General features: G+C 39.1%; 1 protein-coding gene across 2 annotated transcripts in view; it reads right to left on the bottom strand.

Moving 5' to 3' along the window:
• Nucleotides 1–19,015, bottom strand: part of fxr2 (FMR1 autosomal homolog 2) — a 32,839-nt gene extending 13,824 nt beyond the window's left edge. The window contains exons 1-12 of one of the 2 annotated variants that reach the window (XM_065248643.2): nt 18,639–19,015; nt 16,526–16,578; nt 14,212–14,305; nt 12,917–12,988; nt 9,812–9,960; nt 9,627–9,720; nt 9,422–9,538; nt 7,738–7,908; nt 7,106–7,184; nt 5,278–5,435; nt 5,018–5,104; nt 2,198–2,417 (exon numbers count right to left, since the gene is read on the bottom strand). In XM_065248643.2, the coding sequence (XP_065104715.1) occupies nt 2,198–2,417; nt 5,018–5,104; nt 5,278–5,435; nt 7,106–7,184; nt 7,738–7,908; nt 9,422–9,538; nt 9,627–9,720; nt 9,812–9,960; nt 12,917–12,988; nt 14,212–14,305; nt 16,526–16,578; nt 18,639–18,689 (1,345 nt within the window). In that variant the 5' untranslated portion in view covers nt 18,690–19,015. The remainder of the gene's footprint in view (nt 1–2,197; nt 2,418–5,017; nt 5,105–5,277; nt 5,436–7,105; nt 7,185–7,737; nt 7,909–9,421; nt 9,539–9,626; nt 9,721–9,811; nt 9,961–12,916; nt 12,989–14,211; nt 14,306–16,525; nt 16,579–18,638) is intronic. The other variant, XM_065248644.2, reaches the window with a different exon arrangement.
• Nucleotides 19,016–27,453: the final 8,438 nt, after the last annotated feature.

The raw sequence follows: 27,453 nt of genomic DNA, 5'->3' as shown, positions 1-27,453 counted from the left end.
AACATGTCAGTTTATTATAAGAAAAAAAGACTTTAACAGCCAATGGGTTTACAGCTGGGGAAACTGGACTGATTTTTAGACTGGTTTAGTGTTAATCAACATCTAACTCGGGGACAAAAGTTATTGAACTGTTAATTAAAATTAAATAAATCTTCAATCTGTGGCTAACACATGCATTAAAGGAGAAAAAATATTAAATTCTTTCAATAGCTATTATCTGACAAATATTGATAACATTACCATGTGTAATTTAATGGTGTAAATGTTTTTAATTAATACACATTTAAGAGGACCATGAATTAACTCTAATTTGCATAGTCATTGATATAAAAGCTTATTTTTGCATGTAATATAAGCATTGTCTAAAAATGAAAATAGGCTTATACATAATTATTATTACAAGACCATCATGTAGCCTAATATTAGACACCCAAACCAAATAGAAGTTTAAGATCATATACATCTTGAACGTAGATATATAAATGAACACAGAGAAGGGAAGTTTAACACTGTGAAGCACAAGCAAACATGCAGACCAACTGAAGGCAGTTAAAAACCATCAGGATATTACCACGGGCTTATTTTATTGCATTTGGAGCCTTACCTCCAGATAAAGTAATAAACTGGACTGATGATTTAAATGTTGTTTACTCACATGTGCGTTGTAAACTCTATGGATTTTATGTTGCAGCACTCGTTCACTTCTCTGGACTGCTTGTTTACAGTGTTGCGTGAGCAGCTACACTGTAGTTTCGACTTCATTTGGCGCTAAGCAGACCTCTTGGTGATGTCAAAGTACCGCGAGAGCGAGTCAAAGCAGATTTCTCCATGTGATAACTGGAGTCTCTCTCGGGGTACTTTGCTGTCACTCGCCAGTCTGCTCCCCAGTTACTTTCGCGTCACTATAGTAATCTGATTTCATAGAAATGCATACGCCGATCGGATCGCGCAGTTTGGCATGAAGTATATAGCCTAATATGTATTTCAACCCGCTAAAGTAGCAAGTGTAGCATGCTAATGGTCAATGCTTCACATCTATATTATAACAAAACTTTAAAAATGTCACAAAACCATGCTGTTACGCATCCTCGCGCTATTTTTAGTGGGTATACGGAAATCCTTGACAATTTCTAGTGGGTATACGGCGTATACCTGCGTATCACGTAGACTACACCACTGACTGTCTGATAAATCAACTGTGCACTGCTGCTTTTCTCACTCATTCTGAACTTAAACTATGAAGACTACTGCCACCCACAGTCCGCTCGATTTAGCGCGGGGTTATTTGCGCTTAAATAATTAATCAAAATAATTAAGAATTAGATTTTACATTTTATTTTCTCCCGTCGCTTGGGCCCCAGGGCACGTGCCCATAATGCCCATTGGATAATCTGGCCCTGCCTTTAAATCTGATGCAAAACTAAACTGACATCAGATTCAGCTGACACGTTTTGGCCATTTATTTTTTTCTGTGAAAAAAAATTGTTTTACAAAGGTCATGTAAATTAATTTACTTGTAATTTAATAACATTTGATGCACCATAGACATCAAATTACCTCACTGTTTTTGTGTTTTGAAAACATATGTGACCCTGTCTGTAAATCCAGACTACAGTCTCAAATCGTTAATCTTTGACATGGCATTTCTCAGTCAGTATTGAAGATATCAAGATTATATTTCTTTACATTATGTAGAATTAAGATTTTATGTGGAAAATTACAAAAAACTTCAGCTGGGTTTTCACAGACTTTGTCACGTTTTAACATCGAACTGCTGTGATTCAGCATTTTTTTCGACCAGTTATAGCAACAGTATTTTACATTGTGCTCAGCAAGTCCTTTTTTAGTAAAAATGGGGTACTACACACCTGTACCTGTCAGAGTAATTTAAATCCTCTGCCAAATGTAAAGCACATGTAAATTCTAAAGGTTAGAGAAAAGCAATGTGCAAGCATATGGGTGTAATCACCATTATTTTTTATTTTCAAGCTGTTAATTCTTCTTTTATGTGTTCAAATATGAAGTGACATGATGTGTATTCAAGGCAATGTTCATTTTGTTGATATTGAACTGTGGACCATGCCATTGTGAGCATGTTTTACCAGTTAAGCTACAGAAGGGTTGTATGACATCATCACAGTAGAGATATTTAGTTTGCATATGATGGACTGTTAGTCCAATCCAGTTGAGATCTTACCATAGCCAGAGTATGCGTTGTTTGGTTTGCGTCCACGGCCTCTTCCTCCATATGTGCGTGTGGTCTGGAGGGAGTTAGTGCTCTCATCTGTAAGGTAACCTCTGTCACGCTCACCAGCGACCCCTGAGCCAGAGCGGCTTGGGGGTGCACGGTATCCCACACCAATCTGACGAAGCTGTTCATCAATCTGTAGACGCTCAAGACGCAATTGCTCCACCTCCTGTCAATCACAAATGTATGCGTGTGCATAAGGGAGAAACAGGTGCCAGCCGTTGCCTTTAAGCTACATATGCAAAAATCACAAAAATACATAGGGACCGATCCATTTAAAAGAAATGATTTAAATTTCAAACACTCATGTAGGAGTAAAAAAAAAAATGACTCAAAAGTAAAATATAGAAGCATGTGGGTTGCAACTTTTGAATGGAGTATGTACAGTAAAATGGCCAATCGCTGCACAGATGGTATGGAAAATGTTAATTTAAATATGTAAAAATTTCAATGTATTTCTGTATTAGATTCAAAATTGATATCTGCAGCCCATATGCTTTCATAAGTAAATATACACTATGGAAGTTAGAGTCTCCTGTTTAACGCTTGCAAATTCTACCTATTTTAAAGCACTATCTGTAAAAGGTTGAATGTGTCCTTGTTATAAAGTTATTACAAAAATAAGTGCTAATATCAAAACAACATCTACCATCTACACAATTAGGGTTGTTAGTTTGTAAATGTCATGCATTTGTCTAATATTATTGCTTTTAAGAAACACAGAAGAAGAAAAATGTACATATTTTTAGGAATAACAATAATATTCAAATAATAAATGATGTTATGAGTTCATTGATGAACCATTCCTTTCAATTATTTTAAAATTTAGTTTACATTTTACAACATAAAAATGAACAAACTATCCCTCAAACTCAGATAACTCATCAAAAACACATAAAACCCGAAAACTGCAAACAACTGTACCCTTTTAAGCTGCATTTACATGTATGCATTTTTTTTTTCAAAATAACTTGTAGTGCATTACGAAGTATACAATTTATTTGAATGCGTGTTTTCTGGGATCAACCCAATTCATTGGGGTGACTTAAAAGCGATACTTCAGCCAAATATCAAAATTACCCCATGATTTACTTACCCCTCAAGCAATCTGAGATACACATGTCCATCAACTTTCAGACATACACATTTGAATTTTTTTGTAAATATTGCTTTTCCAAGCTTATAAATGGTAGAAAACAGGGATCAGGAACCACTGACTTTGAAGCCCAAAAAGTGCATTCATCCTTCACAGAAGGCTCCAATGGGTTAATAAAAGTCTTTTTGTGGCCAATTTTATTGGAAAAATATCCAGATTTTTAACTTCATAAACTAAAATAACTAGCTTCCGGTAATGATGTCATCTTGGACTTCACATGAGAGTTTTAGCGTAGTGAACCTTCGTTGCCATGGATATGTTGCGGAGTGACTTCCTCTGTGAAGGATGAATACACTTTCTTGGGGTCTGAAGTTTTTCCTGATTCCTGTTTCCTACCATTATAAATCTTGGAAGAGCAAGGACATTTGCTAATATAACTCCAAACGTGTTCGTCTGAAAGTTGATGGACATATGTATCTCGGATTGCTTGAGGGCAAAAGAGTAAATCATGGGGTAATTTTGATATTTGGCTGGAGTACTGCTTTAAGCTAAGCGTGACGTGCCTGACAAACGTGCAAGTGAGTATCAATCCGAGTGTGACAGCTGCCCAAACAGCAGCTGAAAACTGGAGGAGGAGGGGAAATATGGGAGACCAATGGGATGGAAGGGGTGATAGCTATTTTGAGAAGCAAATGGGCAGATAGCATGAAATCCACACTATACCTCCTCCCCCAGACCTAACGGTGGTATTTTTAGCATCGGTTGGTGGTTTACGTTGTCCAACAGCTTTCCATAAAGGATGAGATCTGCTAAAAGCGCTAGAGACAGCCGTTCATTTTAAAATCTCTTCTTACGTATAACATAATCATAGTAATTAATATTAGTCAGTTATCTTTGATCAGTTTACAGGCTAGACCAGGGGTCTCCAACGTGGTGCCCGCGGGCAGCAGGTAGCACGCACAGAGTCTGTGAGGTGCCCGCCAAAGCACATTCTATTATTAATTTCAATTGTAATATTTATTACATATAAGCTTGGCTTGGTTTATGTATGTTAAAGGAATAGTCTACCCTTTTGCCATATTAAACTATGTTATTACCTCAACTTAGATGAATTAATACATATCTATCTTTTTTCAATGCGTGCACTGTACAGTGCGTCGTGAATGTGTTAGCATTTAGCCTAGCCCCATTCATTCCTATGGTACCAAACAGGGAAGCCACCAAACACTTCCGTGTTTTCCGTATTTAAAGACAGTAACATGAGGAGTTATACCAGTAAGTATGGTGCCACAAAATAAAACTTTTTTTTGGTACCATAGGAATGAATGGGTCTAGGCTAAATGCTAACACAATCACAACGCGCTGTACAGTGCACGCATTGAAAAAAGATAGATATTAATTCGTCTAGGTTGAGGTAATAACATAGTTTAATATGGCAAAAGGGTAGACTATTCCTTTAACATTTTAAACAATACTAAAACATATCAACAAGTAAAACAAAAAAGTTTTGAGTAGACTATATCAAAAAGTAGCCCTCCAGATTGTTTTATCCATTATGGTAGCCCTTGCTCACAAAAAGGTTGGAGATCCCTGGGCTAAACAATCAAAACAAAAATACAGGGACAGAGGGGACACAACTGTTCCTATATCAGTTGTCAATACTTAGGACTAACCTGTAGGTAAGCCACATGGTATTCCAGCAAGGCCTGGGCATTGCTGATATTCTCTTTAGTTCCAACAAAAATAAAGGGAACCATTCCCTGAAATTAAATAAAGAGGAGATAAATCAGGTACAGTTAGCAAATATCAAAAGGAAGGAAAAATTAGTTAATAAAAAAATCAAAACAGAAATAACTCTTAAATACTGAGGTGTTGCTTTCCCTTAGTAATTTTTATGAAACTCTAATAAAGGTGCATCGGGCGGCTCATTCACCTCTTGGCCGCCAACAGTGTTGTCTCTGCCAGACCCCTGCCTGCCTACCTCCTCCCTGGGCAGTTTTTTGTCATTGTCCCCTTCGATCCTGACTCGAACCACACCGGATTTGTCCACAATTTCTTGGATAGTTTTACCATTCTTACCGATGACTTTGCCTGTGGTGACAGAGAAAGAACCATTGAGTAAAAACTAGGGGTGACCAAGCACATAGCAAACTTGATGTGGGCACGTAACCCTGATAGAGACGATAGCCCAAAATCTCTACCGGTTTATCATCACCCCTAGTAAGAACCTTTGAACTTCAGCATCACTCTTTAAAAAAAAAGTGCTTCATGATGCCATGAGAATCTTTTTGGTCTAAATCAGGGGTGTCAAACATGCGGCCCGCGGGCCGGATACGGCCCGCAAAGGTGTCCAATCCGGCCCGCATGATGATTTATACAGTTTTATTAAATATTAAATACATATTTTAAAAACCCTTTTAGGCGGGTGTCTAGTTCGTTTTTAATATGAGAGACTTGCGGAAAGCAGCAAAACGCGGAACATAGAGTAAACACGGTGCCCAAAAATCTTGCCGTTTTATTGTTACCGCTCCGCTAAAGATCCACCGATTCTGGTAATCCACTTCGTGTTTTCCCGCCCGCTCCGCAGCATCTCTGTGTCCACTCTCTGTCTGGAGAGCGAAGACGACAGTTTCCGAAGTTCGTTGCATTAACAGGTAGATTCATTACATTATATCAGTTGTTAAACCACAGAATTAGTAATTTGTAAGTATGTTTATGTATTTCTTCCGCTAATGATTTGCTGTCAGTGTTCTAAAAGTGCTAACAACTTCGCAAGCAAACAACAAAATATCCACATTCTTATTAACGTTCCAATGCTTGTTTAAGTTAATATAAACACCTAAATTTGCTGTTGTTGGCACACTTTGTAGACAAAAAATACAAAAAACACCAATGCCTTCACAAAATAATGACAGAGAACGGAAAGAGAGGCTTTTAGCAGCAGTTCAACATTGCAAACATGGATTCAAAGCTCCATCAAGCCAGCAGGTAAATCATATTGAATATTTAGCAGATTGTCACACTTTAATTCTTATTATATTTCCCATTATAATCACATGTCTAAGTTGATGCTAGTAATATAACACATAATATTTATAATACTTTATAAAAACCATAAGTACCACCACCCATAGTGTCATTTTTGGTTTGGGCCACTGCCCCATCTAGCATTTTCTAAATGACTGTTCTCATTACAAATATATTCCAAAGAAAAGTGAATGGTTTATAAATAATTTTGGCATTAAGGCAAAAGAAGTTAAATTAAAGCTTTTCAACCTATAAGGCCAGTGGGTTTTGTTCAGATGTAAATTTGTGTGTATAATATACAGTACAAGTGTGACCTTATAAATGTAGTTTTCACAGAGCTGTGTGTTTCTCTGGTTTTCTTGCTAAACAAACTAATTAATTGGTTTGTTTAGTTAAATTTAACACAATTATCAGCACACTAAGGTTTAAAAAAATTATCCGGCCCGCACTTCATGGCGTTATTTACCATCCGGCCCTCAGCCTAAAATGAGTTTGACACCCCTGGTCTAAATGGTTCCATAAAGCACCTTTAAGCACCTCTGAAGAACCTTTCCGTTTCACAAATGGCAAAAAAAAGGTTCTTTAAATTATAGAAAGGTATGAAAAAATGGTTCACCATGAAGAACCTTTCAAGCACCTTTATTTTTAAGAGTGTAGGTAGAAAATTAACCAATAAATGCACCCACAAACTCATTTAAAAACTTGACAGGAATGTATGCGATATGCAGACTCACCTACGAGGTTTCTCGGTACCTGGAAGGAATCTTCTTTAAACTCCAGATATGTTCTGGCCTGTTTAACTGCCTCTGGGGTCTGATTCAAACAAAACAAGCATTCAAAATCACTGATGTCACTCAAACATCTTACACTCATTTTTATAAACTTTTTCACTAGTTCAACATTCCACCAGAGTTCATGAGCTCAAGCATGATTTCCAAACCATGTGCTTGAAATTGTCTCAGCAATAGTAGATTTTGAGCTACTGAAAACTTGATCAGAAGTATACAAATAAATAAATGTGTAATCTATTTATTATTTATATAACACAATTAATAATTTGTCAGATGCTTTCATCCAAAGTGACTTGCAGTGCATTCAATTTTTTTTTTAGCAGCGTGTGCATGTGTGTTGCTTGGGATCGAACCCATGTCCTAGCTGCTAGCGCAATGCTCTACAGACTTAGCCATTAATAAATCATTTTACAATCATCCCGTTTAAATAAACCCACATATTTCCGAGTCTGGTTTTGTGTGGAAGTGAGATCAGAGCCGGATGGCTGAGTGCTCCTTAGAGGGAACGTTGGTGGTGACAATGCAAAAACAAACCAAACCACGAGTAATCCCGAGTCACTCCATAATGCACACACCTCTCCGTAGATCCTGAATGTGCAGCTCTCTTCTTCCAGCTCTATGGCAGTCACACCGGGAACTTTGCGGGCCTGCTGGATGTTGGCGCCGTGTGAACCGATGGCAAGACCCATTAGATCCTCGCGCACCCTCACTTCCTCTTGATACGCAGACGCCAGCTGTTTACTCGTCTGTGGAACAGACATAAACACAACATGTTGCCCTGCTTGTCTATTTAATTAAACCACAGGAGGAATACAACACGACTAGGATCTTTTATGAGCATAATACTTAAACTTGAGTAAGAAAAGAAAGAGAATCATCACAAACAGAAAAGCTAGTTTTAGTACTGCATGTAATTCTGATCCACTTTTGGCAGACGCATTGTTTGAATCAGTTTGTATGTCCTCTGTGATTGAAACCATGATGTTTGCGTTGATAATCTACATAATCTACTTATTAAACAATAGAAAAACTTATGTAATGCTGAGTTACCGGTTGCATGTCTGCTTAGACTAGTCTAACAAGTTCCATCTAATTTTATTCTAGTCGTAACTTTAAGTCTATTACATAAAAAGTTAAACTGATCTATTTTGATTCTTGGAAAAACTCGACCGATTAGCCCTGACAAACTGCTAGCTCTTAAAACGTCTTAACTCAGTGGCTATATTTATGCAACTGGCTACAAAACTTAGTTCAATGTTCAGGAACTCAACCCACGAATGTGTTGCTTCCAGGCAGTTTAAACCCACTGAAAATGCACAGATGGATGAACTGATCTATTTTCGCCGTTTTTCTGTTTGTTTGGAAAGAGGCAAATATCTACAGATCACAGTGGCCATAAAACATTTAATATAAAATGACAGCAAATGTGCATTAGTTGTACACAAAACTACTAAGATTAATGATTCTACACAATATTTTCTTATTAGCCTTCTCAAAATGGCAAATATCACTAAAGTTAAGCTAAATCTGTATCATAACCATCTTTAAGTCCACTTTAAAGGTTAAGTCTCACAGAAATAATGATGGTCTATTTGTCCTACTGAACCTTTAAGACCTCTCTATATAAATATGCTAATATGATTGCATAACGTTTCCCATGTTACAATGTCACAGAAAAACACACCAACGATGTTGATATATATACATGGGAAGTCATCAAAAGCAATTTCTGAGCTACCTATCTTGATCCATTTAGTAATTTAGATTGTGTCTGCAAATTACGTCAAGTTTCAGAGCAGGGAACATCCTGTTTTTCATTATATTCCACTTTTAACATCCAAGGTGTTTCTTAATGTCAAGGAAGGATCCTCGGAAGCCAGAATTTTGAGGATGCTATGTCATCGACATTTGTCGAAGGACTGTTCCAATGTTGAGGACCCTTGGAATTTCAAACAAGTACTGAGTCCTTCTTTCAAAAAATATCCCATATACAGGAAAGGATGCATATGTGTAGCCTTCGCCCTCTCAAATCACTCATAATCCTATGCGAGCAGCGCCGAAAGCACACCTTTTCACTGACGTTATTACGCAATGATGCACACTTGCTAGCCTGTTCCATTTACGTGTTCTCCGAATGCTAAAGAGGAGCCTCTGAAGGAAGTGACTTGTAAGGACCAGTCCTGCCAAGGAAGTATCCTTGACATTGAGAAACACCTCTAGCGACATTAAAGTGTATGTGTCATCTTTGGGTTGGCGCACCTCTAAGTGTTTGGTGGCCTCCTCGTTGCGGGACATCAACATAAGTTTGGTGCGAATACTTCGGAAGTGCATGTCACTCAGCAGGCCGGCTCTCTTCACCGTGGACTCATTCGTGGACTGAAGACAAACATACAAACACTTTTAGGCAAAGGCTTTGTACTCGACTTAATCGCAAAGTGACGTAAAAGAAGAATTAATAACTGACCAGGACGATAAGTTGTTGCGTTGAAGTGTTGTAGAAGATGCAGTTGGCTCCGATAGCTTTCCTGAAGTCTTTGTGGATGTTCTCGGTCAAACAGCTGCCACATTTAGAGAACAACAAATATCGATTCATCAAGAATTCAAAATGTATAGAGAATTATCTGAACACATTTTGCATTTGTGACATACATTTCTCTGAGGTCTTCGGGTACAGGGATGGGAACTTTGTAGAAGGAGTTTTCAGAAGAGGGGCTGTTGGGATTGACTGGCCGGATCCGTTCCGCCGTGACGATTTCGTTGTATGTGGCGTCGCAAGCTGCATACTCGATCACGTAGAACTGAGGGGACACAAACACAATGGATATAACAATGCCTAAATGATTAATCCTGTTGTTTGTTAATTGCTTCAGGAATTAAATTAAAATGAAACTAGTGTTTATTCATGACAGGTATGACCTTTACGTGAAATTGCTTAAAACCATCATTTATAAGATTGCACAGATGTGAGGAACCTTTATGTAAGAGAACTCTGGAAAATAACTCACTAACTAATAGGTACACAAATACAAAGACATTAAGACACAATGGCCTCTTTCAGTCTCCCCACTTTAAAGATACAGAAAACAGACTGACACTGCTCTAAGACGGTTTTGTTCATCAGTGATAAGACCCGTTACAATTTCTCACAGACACATAGAGCAACTGAAGCCACATTTTCTGGCAAGACGCATAAAAAAAAAAACTAAATCAGAATATTTTTTTGTTAAATAATCTGCTCTCATCTACTGGATACAGATGGTAGATGGTTGATAGTTCGTCAAAATATGAAAACCGTCTCATGGTTTACTCACCCCCACGCCATCCCAAATGTATATGAAAACTTATTAAAATCATTCATCATATTGCATGGTAGCTAACATGGCAAAGCTCAAATAAGAACATTTTGATTCAACTAAAGTAATCCAAATGACTCCAGTGAATTAATTCATGACTAATTCATACAATTTTGAGCTTATTTAGAAATCAAAACATTGTGTGAACATATCAGAGCAGTAAATTCAAATATGAAGGCACACCAATAGTTTCCAATCTCATTGGTTCATGCACGTCGTCAACTACTCAAGAGCTTTGCCGTATTGTCTACCAAATAAGATAACATGACAGCATTAAATTATTCACTTGTGTCCAATCGAAAAAAAAAATGTGCGTGACCATGGGATGATTCCCGTAAATGCAGTGGGAGTAATACTGATCCAAAGACAATCTGGTACCAGCCCCTTCTACCTAAAAAAGAACGGCCACACCTCGTATCAGCAGTAACATGCCACTAAACTCAATGACCTAGAATGCAGTCAAAAGTCAAGTCTTAATTCGTCCTATTATTCGACTGGCCCAGTATCAGATAGAGTATGTGCAAGAGGGAGAAGACAGTTCCCTAATGCTGCATGTAACACTATGAGAGTCTTCCAGTTAACCCATGTGCCACCTTAACCTAATTAGCCTGGGTGTGTGTCCAGTTCAAACGGGGTGCTTTTGTCAATAAACGGTCAGCAGTCACAAGCTACAAGGTGTTTAGTTGTTGTTCACAAGTGTATTTAGGCATAAATAAGAACCAATTGAAGAGCCCATACGCAAAACCCTCTAAGTGTGCGTGACGTTTTCTTGAAAATTTGCAAGGGATGCGACGATAAATGCCGATATACACTAATAATACCTGGCCGATAATCATTCAGAATCAAACAGCCGATATTATGCACAGCTATTTCATGTGTTACGGCTTTTGATCAGCATGTCTTTATCGATCTAAATCAATGTTATTTTGAGTCATTTAAAACATGCATTTGAAAAAGCGACACACGTCAAACATAATCATTACACATATTCTTTATTATCATGAAAATACCTGAAAAGGTTTGAAGAACAGCAATATAAATATTAGGGCTGAATGATACATCGAATTTCATCGTCATCGCGATATGAACTCACGCGATGAACACATCGCAACAGACAGCCTTGACGCGATGAATGAAGGGAAAACGGTAAGCGCGCATGTAATAAATGTTTGATCTATCACGTTTAGTCCTGCGTCCCAAACCGCATACTTCCATACTATGTAGTAGGCGAAAACGTGGGTCGACGCGCTCGTTTTTCCAGGCTTTTCTAAAACATTTTAACTTTTCAGAATGACAAAACCGCAGCGTGCAGGTCATGTGACAATAACCTATGTGTCTGGCGTTTTTAGGCGCGACATGTAAATGGCCCCCAAAACATGGAAAAAATATAAAATATTTATTGCAACTCACATAGTCATCGCAACATTAAACAATGTCATCGCACATCGCAACTTTTCCTCACATCGTGCAGCCCTAATAAATATATCCTTAAGCCATTTTTCTGGAGCTGCGTGTCATTGCTGTGTGTATGGTTCTTCGTCTGCAGCGCATATTGAGTTTCTGCATGAGAGCGCCCTCTGGCTTTTGGATGTAGCGGCATTTCACCGTAATTCATTGAGAAGCAAAGCAAGCATCATCGGACAATATATCGGTGCACCCCTAAAATGTTCTTATTTTTTAAAGGTTACGTTCTTCCTTAACCCATTTTTTAAACCCTAGTTAGTGTGTAATGTTGCTATAATAGCATAAATAATACCTGTAAAATGATAAAGCTCAAAGTTTACTGCCAGGCAATACATTTACTTTCATAGAATTCCTCTTTAAAAGCCTACAACAAACGGCCGGTTTGGACTACAGCACTGTAATTCCTGCTTTAATGACGTCAGTAAAACTTTATTTTTTACTAAACTCCGCCCACATGAGTTTAGTAACTGAGCTCTTCAATTGTTATTTTCTTTAGAAATGTAAATTTATATAAAAGAATATAAATTAAATTAACAAGGTTTAATGCAACCTAAGCTCTAGCAACAACTGTGAGGTGTAATTGATGACTTGAGAAGTAGTCAAAAAACCTAAACATCATATTTGTTAACGTACTGAATACATACAGTAGCGCTTATGGTGACCTGCTGTTAGATCGGCTGGCAATTCAGTCTGATTTGATAAATGAGATCACTTTAGTGCTTATGGGTAACTGGGTCAGTGCCGCAGATGGGTGTTCGTGGCCTACTGGAGTGGCAAGTCCCAAAAATACTATCAATATTCATATATTCACTTTAGACTGAAAATGCGAAGACTGACAGAGTGAGCAAAGCGAGCTGAAATGGAGACCATGTAACCCACAGTGACCAAACATGCACTTATGTTTGGAGTGGTTGCTTATAAACCTGGGCCAACTCACCTCTCCCTTCATCATCCTCACTCTCGCCAGCCACCAGCCGCAGGGTTCCTGCTCATTTGCTCTGGAGTAAACCTGCAGGAAAAACACCAGGTCAGGTGTGTGTGTGCACATGTAAGAGCATTGAAAGAAATGGACAGATGTTTTTGTGGGGAGAAGAAAAGAGGAAATTGAATAAGTGCAGCGAAAGTGTGTTTGCAGGAATGTGTGTGCAAAGAGAAACACGAGATATATTTGTAAATATGCAAGTTATGGCAAGATAAGCAAATTCAGTGGGTTGTGATGGGATGACAACAGACTATTATAAACAACTGAACAAATTAAAAGGCCTAAATTAATGAATTTACAAAAAAAAACTTTTGCTGAAATGCATTTATGTTGACTTTTAACTTTTGGCGCTTTTCCATTGCATAGTACCCCACGGTTTGGTTTGAGTCGGGTCAGCTCATCTCACTTTGGCTTGGTTAGCTTTTCCATCGAGTTTAGGAACACTTCGGAGTGGGAGGGATTATAGGCGTGTCGTTATATTTGCACTGCCTACTGCTGTGACATCATACAAGTGTCAGCGTTGTTGGAATACATTCCCATACATTAATTTAATGTTATATCTCAGTCTGCCATAAAATTAAATTTAGCCATCACAAATAGATGTTTGCACATAGCGTTTATCACTATAGCTCTGTCTCACATGAGACTTTCTATACAAACACCGGTGGTGTCAGTCAACACTCTCCGCTAAGCCTCATTTAAGTTGTATTTAAACATATATGCAGACGTGCGTTCGCAAATGTGCCGCCACAAACTGGAAAAGTCTGGAAAAACAGATAGTGTTCCTGATTCTCAACCTGTGGATGTTTTTCATCGCTAAAAGGGAGTTTGGGAACTTATAGCAGAGCACAGCTGACAACAGGTTTACTCGAGACAGCGCAAGCTAGCATGAAGGTAAAGCTAATCTTTTACATTATAGCGATGACACTGTGTGACGATTCTCTCAGTTCATTCAGTGATCTACAGTGTCATGTTTTGGTATCAGCTCGGGTCGCTTGGAATCCCTCTCGAGGTGGTACTTAAACAAGTATCGGGTACTACGTACTGCACCCAGTGGAAAATCCCCCAAAAGTAAGCTGACCCGATCCAAACCAAACCGTGGGGTACTATGCAATGGAAAAGTGCCATTTAAAGGACCATTTGGGTTATTTGGGGGGGGGGGGTGATGTTTCAGTTGTGATAGGGCGATGTCTTCAGAGTGATATCTTGAGGCATGCACCAGGTGTTTCAAAAGTTAACGTGCACCCTACCTCCACCTCATCTCCTTCACCAATGTCCTTGTTGTAATCGGGTGGGGGTGGCAACCTCACATCACTGAAGGGCAGCTGTCTCTCTGGTTGCCAGCTTTTGAAAAAGACACACACAGCTGTCAATTAACTTTCTATCCATATAGTTCATCACTACATCAACAACAAAGTATCATTTATTAAAACCCTCCCCTAAATTTTGGACTCGCTTCAGTTTGCTGGACTAACAAACCCGAGGCGGGGACGAGCAGCACAGTGTAAAAAAATATGTTTTTCTCTTTGGCAGATGACAGATGTCAATTCAGTCAGTGTCAATTCAAGAGTGATCTGCTGGAAGACTTAATGTAAAAGAAAGACTGCCAACACTGACATATCACTTAAGCTCTACTGAAACAATCTGACAAACATATGAAATGAAACCTGACATGTTTTTGCATAAAATTAGCATTTTTATCATCAGACTCAATGGATTTGCCAACAAACCGGTATGTCTGAATGGCATGATGTTAATATCCAGAGCCGGCGTCAAGGGGGGACATTCGTGGGCAGTGCCCCCCCCAAACAGGTTGTTGTGCCCCCTACAAAGTTTTTTATTAATTTAATATATATCAAGAATAATTAAAATAAATTAAACATTGAATGTTTCATGACTTGTAATGTAATCAAATGAGGAAAATATAGTTAATATATGTTTTCTTTAATTAAAATAGACCAGTTTCTCTGATTGGATGTATTGCCGCGTCTCACCCGTCTTACGTCTTTAGCATATTTGTGACTTGATACTAGCAATGGGTTTTTTCGCGGCATTTTATGGATCGTGTAAAATATGGATATTAGAACATTTAGAACGAATCAGCACCGCCTGCTTCATCTGACTTCATGCAAACACAGACTGGACTCAGAGATTAGAGGTTGAGGTGAAATTTACAAATCTACAGGACCCTGTTTTAAAGAGGTTTATGTTTGTACACGCCGTCTTCAGCTATTTTAAAGGTAAGTTAGCGTTGTTTTAAATTACGTAAGCTTAAATGTGAAGTGTGGCTATAGACCGTTTACAGCATTACGACGTGATTATGGTAAAGCGGCTTTTTTCAAGCCAGGACGCGGTGTGCGCTGCGCTATGAAACCCAATCATTTCAATGGCTTGCGCCACGCGAGGGCGGTTTTTTGTTGCGTAGAGCAAAGCGCGAGCACAGTAGAGCTCAGTCTGTACCAGTTGTATGAGTCTGTGCTTGCACTGTATTTGTTGTTTAATGTCTTGTTTTTGCAAGTTATTGTTGCTATTGCGTGCCCCCCCCCCCGTTGGAAGCCAAATGCCCCCCTGTTAGTTATGGTCTGGCACCGGCTCTGTTAATATCATTATCTTATGTTTGAGGGATGTGGTGTTTAGCAGTTTTTGCATTTGAGCTCCTCATGTTCTCATGCCCGTATGCTTGAATGAGTCATTTGTAAACGCCAAGGTCCTAAAAATACTACATGTATTTATATTTAGCAAAAACCTGATGCTGCTCTACAAATAAATCTCAAATCATCTCATTGACCATTTTAAATGCTGAACTCACATCAAGAGTTCATAAAATGCAATAAACTAGAGCACATGGTCTCACTGAGATGACAGTGATATTGGTTGTTGATGGGTCAGCAGAACAATCCCAAGAATTAAAGTGCCACTGTACTGCTCTCCCCTGCACGCATACCTCAGTGGGCTATAAATGGACCTCCCTCTCGCCTAAATGGGTGAAAGGCAGAGGAAGTCAGAGATAAAGACTGGAGGAGTACGAGAGGGATGGAAAACAGAAATGGAGGGGGGCAGGAGTTATAAAAAGGGGAAGAACTATAAAGGGTGACAGCTGCCTGGTAGAAGTAGCACAGGTGCGAGATTGACAGCATGGAGCACATGGCTAAATGAGTGGAAGTGATATATTAATTAAGAGCATAAGAAATAAGCTGAGGGGGTGTAAGTTATGCACAGATCTGATCGGTTACATCTTTTTAAAAGGCAGCAGTCTAAACTAGACCCTTATTATGGATTTACACCATGAAAGCATAGCAAAGACATTTAAACATTATATTTGTTATGTTTTGAACAGCTGAAATTTTGCTTTGATCTAAGGGTTTTTTCACAAATAGTTCCAGACCCCAGAAAAAAAAAAAAAAAAAAAAAAAAAAAAAAAAGAGTAAAATTCACTAAGGGTTAATAATGCATTATTTGTTGGTGACAGTAGCAGATTATGAAAAATGATCATGCCCAAAACCTTCATTGAATCGACAAAGGCTTTTAAAAGTAATGTGGACCGAAGATGCTCCGCCAACTTACTTGTTTTCAAAGACTATTGTGAGAGAGTCTTCATGTACATCCTTGACGAAACCCTAGAAAAAAAAGATGAGAAAACATGATCAAATTCTAGGGAAAAAAACATTTGCTGTTCAGCATCCCCTACAACGTGACACACAAGTTAAAAAAACACTGAAAAGATTTCTGATCTATACTAAAAGGGAATTGACTCATGTATGAGCAACAAATTTGGGCACAGACACGTCACAGGTGTAGCTGGAGAAAGTAAGATGTGATTGAAGGGTTGGGAGGAGACACCCAAGTCCCCTCCTCAAAATCTGTTCCTCATCAATCACTGCTTCCTCTTAAAATCTACAAGAGCCTCCATAAAAACTATTACTCCAGTCGCCACCCCTATCACAGCGAGAGAGTTTAGCTAGTACATACAGACAACACCTAATATGGGACGTAAAGAACAGAAAAGGGAGAGGAACGTTAACGTAACCTGCCGAAACTGACGGCTCCCGGGAAAACCAGCACAAGTGCACATGAATGCCTAGAGTCACGAGACACATGGATTAAAATAAAATATAATCCATTGGAACTACCATGGTCACCGGATTCGCATTTTCCACCTGGCTGAAGTGTCTGCAGTAATTTCTATTTATTAAAATTAAATCAGTACAAAATATTTTTGTGCCCTCTCACGCCTATCCATAAGTAAGGTACTCAAAATACTAGCCTTGTATTATTAGGCTATACTGCGTGAAAACCATTCCAACATATCTTCCAGTATCAACTGCTGACCAGTTAAGCCAGCTAAAGGAAGCCCCTTACGTCAATAGTGCAGTAATGGGAATGTGACACTACGGTGGGCAGGACCCGAACCATTGAGTGGCAGATGACTGGTTTAAGTGACAGAGATCGTGGAGCATGTGGATGGCACCATGTGCATTGCCTTGTATGTGGCTTACATCTTGAAATTGGGATGAAGTGGAAGCTCATTGAAACTCACGCCTGACTTTTTGAATCTCAGAATTAGAAAGGATAAGACCAGACAAGTACTAAGTAATAGAGAGTGGTACTAATAGTAGTTGGATGAAGGGGGGTTTGGAGTGTAGGGTGTCAAATAAGTGATCACCTGTTCCTCTTACCCACCTGCTTACGCCCCTCAGAGTTTAACAGCTCGAGACAGCCGTCGCAGTCACCTCACAGCAAAAAACTACACCATAAATCAAATTTTGATATAATGTGGCCATTAATACATACAGAAAAAATGAAAACACTAGCTCAGTTACAGGTTCAGCCCTAGAATAAAATAAGATTAAATATTTATGAATCATTGTCATGGCTCTTTATCATACATGTGTAATTTTGTTGTTGCATTCGGTCACACTACCAAACCAAAAGGCCATGTCTGGTCAGACTCAGAGCAGCACTGCACCACAAATAAACAGGGACTGCGATAGGAGACATGGTTTAAAAAGGGACTTTATTTATAACAGGAACCGATTTATAGGTCCAAACTGCTCATCTCAGCACTCTTTTCAAAACATCATCATGTTTTCTCTTTATAAAAGCCGGAATGAGTCGTTTCCCACGATCTAACCTGAACTCAAGCTGACCAAACAAAGAGGACACAAGCGTTGGCATCTTACATACACACACACACAATGTAACCAATTTCATAAGGTTGGAAACGCGTGTACAGACGGCCCCAGGCTTTAAGCAATGTCCCGTCAAAACCTAATGATCTGCCCATCGATGCCCAAAATGCAGTCTAGGTTACATTAGGCAGTTATCAAGATTTTGAGCCAATGCCTTCATCCTCACATACTCATTAGCTAACATGCAGTGCTAACGGGACACAGTGATTGTTCACTTTACAAGCTGTGGAATTAAATAACAAAAACAACCCAAGTAGGCCTTTGGCTAGCTAAAGTAAACCCGAATCGACCCTGCTAGAAAACACCAGAGACGGTACCACCGATCCAAATCAACCCATCGTGTCAGGCCTCTCAAAGTGATAGCATACTCAGTGAGGCGTGTATCAGATGTGCGTTTGCATCACATCAACCGAACTGACCAGAGATGCGTGTTTACTCATCTTACATGCCTTGGACTAGTTAGATAATCTAGTTTATGACAAAGTTACCTTGTAGAAGGCCCCGTTAGAGCCGCGCACCTCCACCGCCAGCCCGTCCATGTTCGTCGGCGCGTCCCCACGACTGTGCCTCTCTGTAGGCGCTCCGACAGGCTGCGATTCCGGTACCACCCCCAGCTTCACGGGCCTTTCGCCGTCCTCCGGCAGCTTCTGTGTGTCCAGTGTTTCGGATGGGAGAGGGGGGCAGAGGTGACGGGGAGGCACAGGAGCCTCGGCAGCTTCGACACCCTTTCCTGCAGGGCAAGGCAACTGCTTAACGCCTGTCTCGAGCGTACGAGCTCGCCGTGAGAGGCGGGTCTGGAGCAGATCAGATCGGCTCTGGTCCGGAGAGGACAGGGCTGATGCTGCCAGATGACGGTGGATGTAAACGAGATGTTAGCACAACAGCTAGCGTAACCGCTTATCAACAAACACCGACACCTTTTGGCACCTGAACCTGAGTGATTCTGTGAGGGAATGCTCTCTAACGTTTCTCAAAAAGCTGTTGATGAGGACGTTTCTTCTTTTGAGAGACTGTAGTGCCGTGCTAATTCACCCTTCCCCTCCACCACACGCCGTCAGAGTGGAGCAGCAAGACTGTGAATGACCCCCAAATCCCCACCCCTCTCTACTCTATACCCCGCCCTTAATGGGTTTCCATGTCGCGAATGGTTTACTGCGTTGTCCATCTTACAGAAGTCTGGGCTGTGATTGGTTTAACGGTCGGGGGCGGTCGACGCGAAGCCAGTGCACGCGGCTCCTGGTTCGCTCAGTGTTTGTCAGACAGTTGTGTAGTTGCTAAATTTGGGCCACTCTGTTTTTTACTACAAACACGCTAATTCACAAAACACGGCTGTGACGTCCGATCAATGTAAAGACCACAGCTGCAAAAACATCTTTCTTTTAGATGTACTGACATACGTTGTTTACTAGCTATATTTTGTATTGCGACTCTGTTGAAAATAACTTCAGTACAGTATTGTTACAATACAGTATTGTTGATCTTGAAGTTATTAGTTAACATATGTTTTAGGGCCTAAACCGTGCAACCTCTTGATACGTATTTATAAAATGTAACAAACGATAAAACACTTTTTAAAAGTATTGGACAAAACTATTTAATTTTGTGTTATCAGTCTACACTGTCAGAAATAAAGGTACAAAACTGTACCTTTTCTGTCACTGGGGCTGTACCCTAAGTTTCCGTTTGGTATCTTTACAGGAATACAAAACAGAATACAATTTTGGGTAGATTACCGTACCTTTAGGACCTTCATTGTTAGAAAAAAGTCAAAATATGTACCCTAGCTGTCAGTGGGGCAGCACCCTTTAAAAAGTAATTGTATGGACCATTAGGTACAGATATGTAAACATTTAGTACCAATATGTACCTTTGAAATACTAATATGTATTTTGAGGTACTAATAAGCTCTCTTTAGTCCCAGCATGTACCTCTGAGGTACTAAAATGAAATCCTTAGGTGCAAAGCTGTACTTTTTGAAAGGGTACAGCCCCAGTGACAGAAAAGGTACAGTTTTGTACCTTTATTTCTGAGAGTGTAATTTTCTGTGAATTATCAGTTTCTAAGTGGGTCAATGACATGAGTTTAATTATTTTGTGTCTGTATGGTTCAATTAAATGTAAAATGATAAAAATTTCAAAATAAATTTGCAGATTACTTGCATACATTCTCTTTCTTGAGGACCAAGTCTAACATTTCTGGTTTTAATTCATTTTAAAGGAATATTTGGGGGATAATTGCAAAAAATTCAATGTGGTGTAACCCGTCTATGTCAATTGGTGTAACTAGTATATTTTAAAATGAAAATATAAATATATTCATAAAACATGTGGAATAAAATAATCATCTAGTAAAGTGTAATATGATTTTTATTTAACATACATGTTTACATTATTTGTAAGCTGTTTTCAGCATGACAAATATTATAAAAACACATTAAAATGTATGTTTCAAAATAACAAATAAAATGATATTTCAAAATGATTTACTTTTCATCAAGGTGGATAAAATATTTTATATTTCTCCATTTGACATTTTCAGGTCCATTCAGTATTAACTTTCATAAAAATGGTGCAAATGTAATATTTATTGCATAAAATGTTTACCTGGTGTGTCCACATCCATGCACATCACATTTTTTGTTGTTTGCACCATAATATTTAATTTTGTGTAACTGGAACCTGTAAACAAATTATCAAAGAAAAACGATATTATGTTTAAAGAAAAATATTTGAATATAATATTCATTGGTTCATCCTAATTCCAAATAACTGGACAACATCTGAAAAAAAAAGATAAACCAAAGCTCGGGTCTTAAGAGGTTAACACAAATATGCAACATGCATACAAAATACTGAATACATTTTTAATAATTTTGTGTGAGTAAAGTGCAAAGATGTCAATTTTTCCAAATAAGACTACATTTTTAGCCACTACTGCACTTATATCTTATACAGCGCATAAAAGCCGAAAAGGTTGCCCAAGCCCCAACATGATACAGGATGCAGGGCAAATGTTGAAGGTGTAAACCACTCCAGGATATTGTCTGTATTGATCATTTACTGATGAGTGAGGAATCACACGTCAAACAGTGTGACCAAATGTGAGGGGGCTAAAGTCAGGGGGGTTAAAGAGAAAACAGCAAAAAACAGATGTTGGAAAAGGGGAGGAAAGGATGCCTGAGCGTGCCTTTGTAAAGAATGTGACGTTAATGTGATATAATGATTAACAAAATATATTATATTAAGAATTTTGATCAATACTTTTTCTATATTTTTATGAGATTTTTGACATTTTCTGCTTTTAAGACAAGCACAGCATGTTAATAAAATAAAAAACTATAGGCAGGAGACAGAATATTTTCCACTGTGATGGGATGTCTATTTGAAGAATACACCACAAAGCTTTCCGTTATTATATATGGTCTCCCTAAAGTAAATATACTCACATGTTATCATATTTTGTCCAACAACAGAGGGCAGTGCAGTGCCAATGTGTCTGTTAATACCACTGATCACTGTTTCACAATTTCTTCTTGAAAAATCACTGCATAATAAATCATAACCACAGTCTGTTTTCATAAATAAAATCATCATCATGCTTTCAGATGGACAGCTTATGAACAAAATCATTCCTTACCATACTTTAAACCCACAGGAAAAACAATACACGGCAACAATTATAAAAGCCCAATTCCGTGGAAAACCATGCACTTGGAAACCCTTTTATCTTTTTCATTCATTAAAAAAATTCTCTGCTTTTTTATTTTATTGGCAATCCTGTCCCTGTTGCTCCATGCTTTCGAATCCCTCTTGCTGATGTCATACTCCTGTTGGTCTCTGGAGCGCTGCGTGAAGTTGAACACTAGTTGAGTGATGAGCACAACAATTAGTGCACATGACTAAAATTCTGCTTTGATATTTTTAATCTGGGATAAGTTAGCAACAAGAAATTGCAGATCACTGACACTTTTCTATGCAATATATATAGTTGGACATAGGGGGCTATTTCAGGCAAAGCATCTGACTTTCCAAGTTGGAGGTGTGTCAAGTGAAGGAAGCATATCATCCCGGAAGCAAATTGATGTTGTCCAAATTCTGTTTTTATTGGATCCATTTTGTGTTCTGTTAAAAACTTGGTATTATGTTTGCAGACAACACTACGTTTAGCACAACCAAACTAAATTTCCTGTGTCTGTGGTAGCACCAAAATGGAAAATGAAGCTTCATTCTTTACACTTTTTTTGTTGTAGCTACTAAAAAGTGTGCTACCACAGCACGGTGCTGAAAATAAAAAGTTAGTTTGGTCGATAAACAAAAACAAAAATATGAAATTATCCATTGCACTTGATTCTTTCAGGCTAAAATCACATTGTACTATATAGGCCTGGTTTCACAGACAAGGCCTGAGTCTAGTCCCAAACAAAATGCTTGAGGTCTCTTAACTTAAAAAAATTGCCTTGACACATCTTAAAATTGATCACATTTATAAAAGCTACTTAAAAGTCCTAATTTAATTAAGGCCTAAATCTAAAGGGATAGTTCATCCAAAAATGGAAATCCTGTCATCATTTACTCTCCCTCGTATTTTTTTAAACCTGTATGGGTTTTTATTTTATTTTGATGAACACAAAAGAAGATATTTTGATAAATGATGGTAAGCAAACAGTTGACGGTACCCATCGAATTTGTTTTTCCTACTATGGAAGTCAATGGTTACAATCAGCTGTGTGCTTACAATCATTTATCGAAATTTCTTATTTTGTGTTCATCAGAAAAAGAAATTCATACAGGTTTAAAACAACAGGAGCCAGAGAAAATTATGACAGGATTTTTAATCTAAGCCATGTATGTGAAACAGGCCATAAACCTATACGTTCTTGTATAACATACTGTTCAATATATAATATATTGCCTATTTTTTTATATAAAAAGTTTGTGAAATAGTTATTGCTGTGTGTGATTATGAGTCATTAAAAAATAGTTCACTTTAAAATGAAAATGCTGTCATCATTTACTCATCCTCATGTTGTTCTAAACCTGTACGAATTTATTTTTTTCTGATGAACACAAAAGAAGATATTTTGAGAAATAATGGTAAACACACAGCAGATAGTGACCATTGACTTCCATGGTAGGAAAAAAATATTTTGGAAGTACTGGGATAAATGATGAAGAAAATATTTTGATAAATGATGGTATGCACACAGTTGACAGTACCCATTAAATTCCATCATTTTTTTATTTCTACTATGGAAGTCAATGGTCACTACGTGCTGTGTGTTTACCATAATTTATCAACATATCTTCTTTTGTGTTCATCAGAAAAAAATAAAAGGAGTAAATGATGAGAGAATTTTTATTTTAAAGTAAACTATCCCTTTAAGCGTTAAGCCATGGTTGACATTGTATCTGGTTCAATCATCACTCCTATAAACAGAAGGTCAAATATTGCATTATAGAATGTAATGCACTCTGGTTGCAATACTAGGTCATTTGTGTATTATGTAAATACAAACAATTTGCATGCTGTGCATGGCCGTAGCTACCATTGAGGACACCGAGGTCATGTCCTCGGTAGTTTTTTCTTGAAGTTTCGTTTCATTTTGATGTGAAAATAGCCGACGAGACAATCCTTGCATCTACGGATCATCACGTGCAGTGATGGAAATAACGGCGTTATATATAAACGTCGTTTCCTTACAGCGTTACTGACATTAAAATGCTGCGCATTAGTATAATTAATCTCACTGAAGCGAGTAAACTCTCATCATTAGACAGGCAATAGGTGTGTTCGACATCGGCTGTGGCTGGATGTAACCGATCGGCGAGATTAGCCGCGTGCAGGCGGGGAGGAGCTGAAAACGGAGACGTGAAGTCGGACGCGCTGTGGTTCCCGTAGTTTGCGGCATTTACGTCAGGCATGGCTGATCACGTGCCGTTTGCGTGCTTAATCGCATTCAACATGATTTGTAAGATGTAAACTACATAAAAAGTGAATTATACTGTTTTGCAGTGGGGAACCTTCAGGGCCTTCTACGCCTTCAGGGAAGGCCTAAAAAATTTTATAAAAAGATTTTTTATTATAATAATACAATTAAATAATATTCAATAAAAATATGTTTTTACATTTTTTAATTTCTATTTAATTCAATTTAATACAATACATGTAATATATTTTCTCTCATCTATGTTCTAACGTTAAGCTTACTGTCAGGTTCATGTCATGAAAACATCTAATCCAATCAGAATCGTCCGTCTCTATTAAGGCCCGGTTATCTGGCTCATTCATTGGTTAGGACTTCATGAATCCCAGGGAAGGCCAAGCTATGTGTTTTGGTGTGGAGAGTGACGGGCAAATCGACCAATCACGTTTTGATTTCAAGTGGGCGGGCAAAAAACAAAACATTGGCCCTGTCCCAAATGGCGCACTTCATGTGGACTTTCGGTCTCGTAGCCTTAAATTGCGCGTTCTCGCTTAGTCTACGAGTCCGTAGGGTGTCCCATCTGTCATTTTTACGCTTTGAAGTGTGCTCATCAGCGCCTCCTTTGCCCCCTTGATGCGGTCTTCAGCGAAGCCCGCACTGCAGCAGGCTTCGTGCACTTTGCCAACCCAGAAGTCCTTGCGAAAGGGCAATCAGACCAATCAGACGACGGAAGGGAGGAGTTCACACTGACGGGCAACTTCTCTACCTATTTCCGGTGTGATGCTCGAGTCTGTCCCAAAATACGACTCCGGTGCACCCACGTGGACTCGCATCAAGGGTCCCTAAAGTCTGGACTACGTGATGTCATCAAAGTGTGGACTCTGAGGAGGACCACAAGTCCAGAGTGTGCCATTTGGGACAGGGCGATTGTAAGCCTTCATGAAGTCCTAAATCATGCAACAAACTGGATGCGAGCTGCCGTAAAACACCAAAGACGAAGATCATAGACCGTTAATATTAATACAGTCTAATGGCCCGAATCTCTGCGGTGAGAGTGGTTGAGGTAAATGGCGGAAAACGTGATTGACGTTGTGGCTAGCTTGATAGGGCTGAGGTAAAAACGAAATTAAGCGCGTACTCGTGAAGAGCACATCTGGGAGAAGCGCGTGCAGAGGAGCCTCTGCATATGACGCGAACACGAGAAAAATAATGGGTTTAATTATACTTTTACTTCCTGACAGTTTCACTTGTTACGTGAGGATAGTAATGACTGACAGACGACGCCGAATTACATACAATATAATTTCCTAACTAAATCTGAGAGAATGTGAAAACATTCAAATATTTTTTACCTCGCTATACCCGATGGGCAGGGCGGAGATACATTTTGGTAGCCCGACAAGAATTCGCAATAGCCCCGGGACCTGGGGGCTCGGGCTAGCGATTTTGCGAGCCCTGGATATCTTATAACAACAGTTATAAGCCACAAGGAGGTGCACTGAGAACGCAGGGTGCTATATTTCCCCTTATGAAAAAGATTAACAAGGTATCCGACAGCTAAATATATATTTCCAAAAAATAAAATATAAATTAAAGAACATAATTTAAGCTTGTTAAATGCAAATTTACAGAGCCCCTGTCATTACAGAGCAGCAGAATCTGTATTTGTGTTTATCAGTTAGATTAAAGTAATTTTAAACTTTAAAACTGCATTTAAAGGCAGACAATGCCCATTCTGTAATTTAACTTTGCGTGCTCAGAATTTTTACACGTTCACTTTATGATTTAACGAAAATACGAATAGCCTAGTATTATGGATGGAGAGGCATTTGCACTTCATTGCATATTTTGAAGGCCCAGCTGAAGTACCCACGGTTCGCCACTGCTGTTTTGAATGTCCGTGGATGAGCATGAGTGGAACTGAAGAGGCTTACAGCATCTGTTTTTACAAGAATAAAGTTTAACAGAAGCATAAATTATTTAAATACCAATGTAGTGGGGTCTACGTTTTTGTATCCATTTTATTTTGATGAAGATGACACAATATAACATCGTGACTACATGAAAAGAGCTTTAACTGTTATAAAAATACAGATTTGTGAGCATTTGTGGAACTGAGGGCGTGAAAATACACACGAAACACACGTGATTGTTGTCATGTGGTGAATCCGACCAATCTTGAAACAGCTGTGTCGTCATTACAGCCCGTGCAGCTCCTCTTCGGGAACTGCGCTGGCTAACTCAGGCGGCTGATCTCGAACCGCTCTCGCGGTACTTAAAAACCATATGACACAGTCACGTGCCTGCAGCGCCAGCTTAAGTCGGATAGAAATACTAACCGGAATGCACTGCTTCAAGTCAGCCGCCGATCGGTCTGCGCAGCGCCGCATGAAATCGAACACACTTTTCTCTTGCGTGTGTTGAGGGGTGGGAAACACATAACTGATTGGGCTGTGTATGTTAGAGGGGGTGGGACAACCACATAGTCAATGATGATTGGCTGAATTTCCATCGTTGGCCAACCAGAAGCAGGATTAGCTATTGCTGCGTTCCAGGCAGGCTTTTAAACCCGTGAGTTACGACTTCAAAACCACGACTCACGACCCTATGCGTTCCAGGCAGCCTGTAACTCGTGTTTTTACAACCTTCTACCGGTGAAAGTGCACTGGAACGGCAGTCAAACCCGTGACTTCCCACCCGTGAACTCGTACTAGATCGATGTACTCCCAGTTCAGAGTCGTGAGTCGTGAATTTGAACTCGTGAGTTACGGGTTACCGGTTGCCTGGAACGCAGCATCAATACATGCACAGTCCGAGCAGTGTCGTGTTGCCAACTTGTTGATGACTTTGTCGCTAGATTTAGCAACTTAAAAAAAGCGAAAAAGGACAAATCTAGCGATCTTTTCTGTCGTGGTTGGAGACTGACGCTAGAGTATCATTCTCTACACTCAACGAGCAGCAGGTGCTGCTAGACCAGTGGTTCTTAACGTTATTCCTGGAGGCCCACTGCCCTGCACATTTTGTATGTCTCCCTTATTTAACACACCTGATTCAAATCATCAGCTCATTAGAAGGGATCTTCATGAACTGAACTGAGTCTGTCAGATAAAAGAGACACACAAAATGTGCAGGGCAGTGGGCCTCCAGGAATAACGTTAAGAACCACTGTGCTAGACAATCACAAGCAGCCCGGTCCTCACGTGCAGTCCGCCAGAGTCCCTCACACCCGCAACGACAGAGCGATGGAAGTACAACAAGCTCAAAGGTAGCGGTCGCAAACACAAAGTATAATAAGCACTGCTTCTATACAAGAATAGTATGCAAGAAAAGCAAGAATGTTTGAGTAACATGCAACGTAAGAAAGAGTCTCTCCACGTCTG

Source organism: Paramisgurnus dabryanus, chromosome 2, assembly GCF_030506205.2.
Source record: "Paramisgurnus dabryanus chromosome 2, PD_genome_1.1, whole genome shotgun sequence".
In the NCBI taxonomy this organism is placed as follows: Eukaryota; Metazoa; Chordata; class Actinopteri; order Cypriniformes; family Cobitidae; genus Paramisgurnus; species Paramisgurnus dabryanus.
Note: the sequence above shows the minus strand (reverse complement) of the source record. Positions and strands in the feature narration are given on the sequence as shown.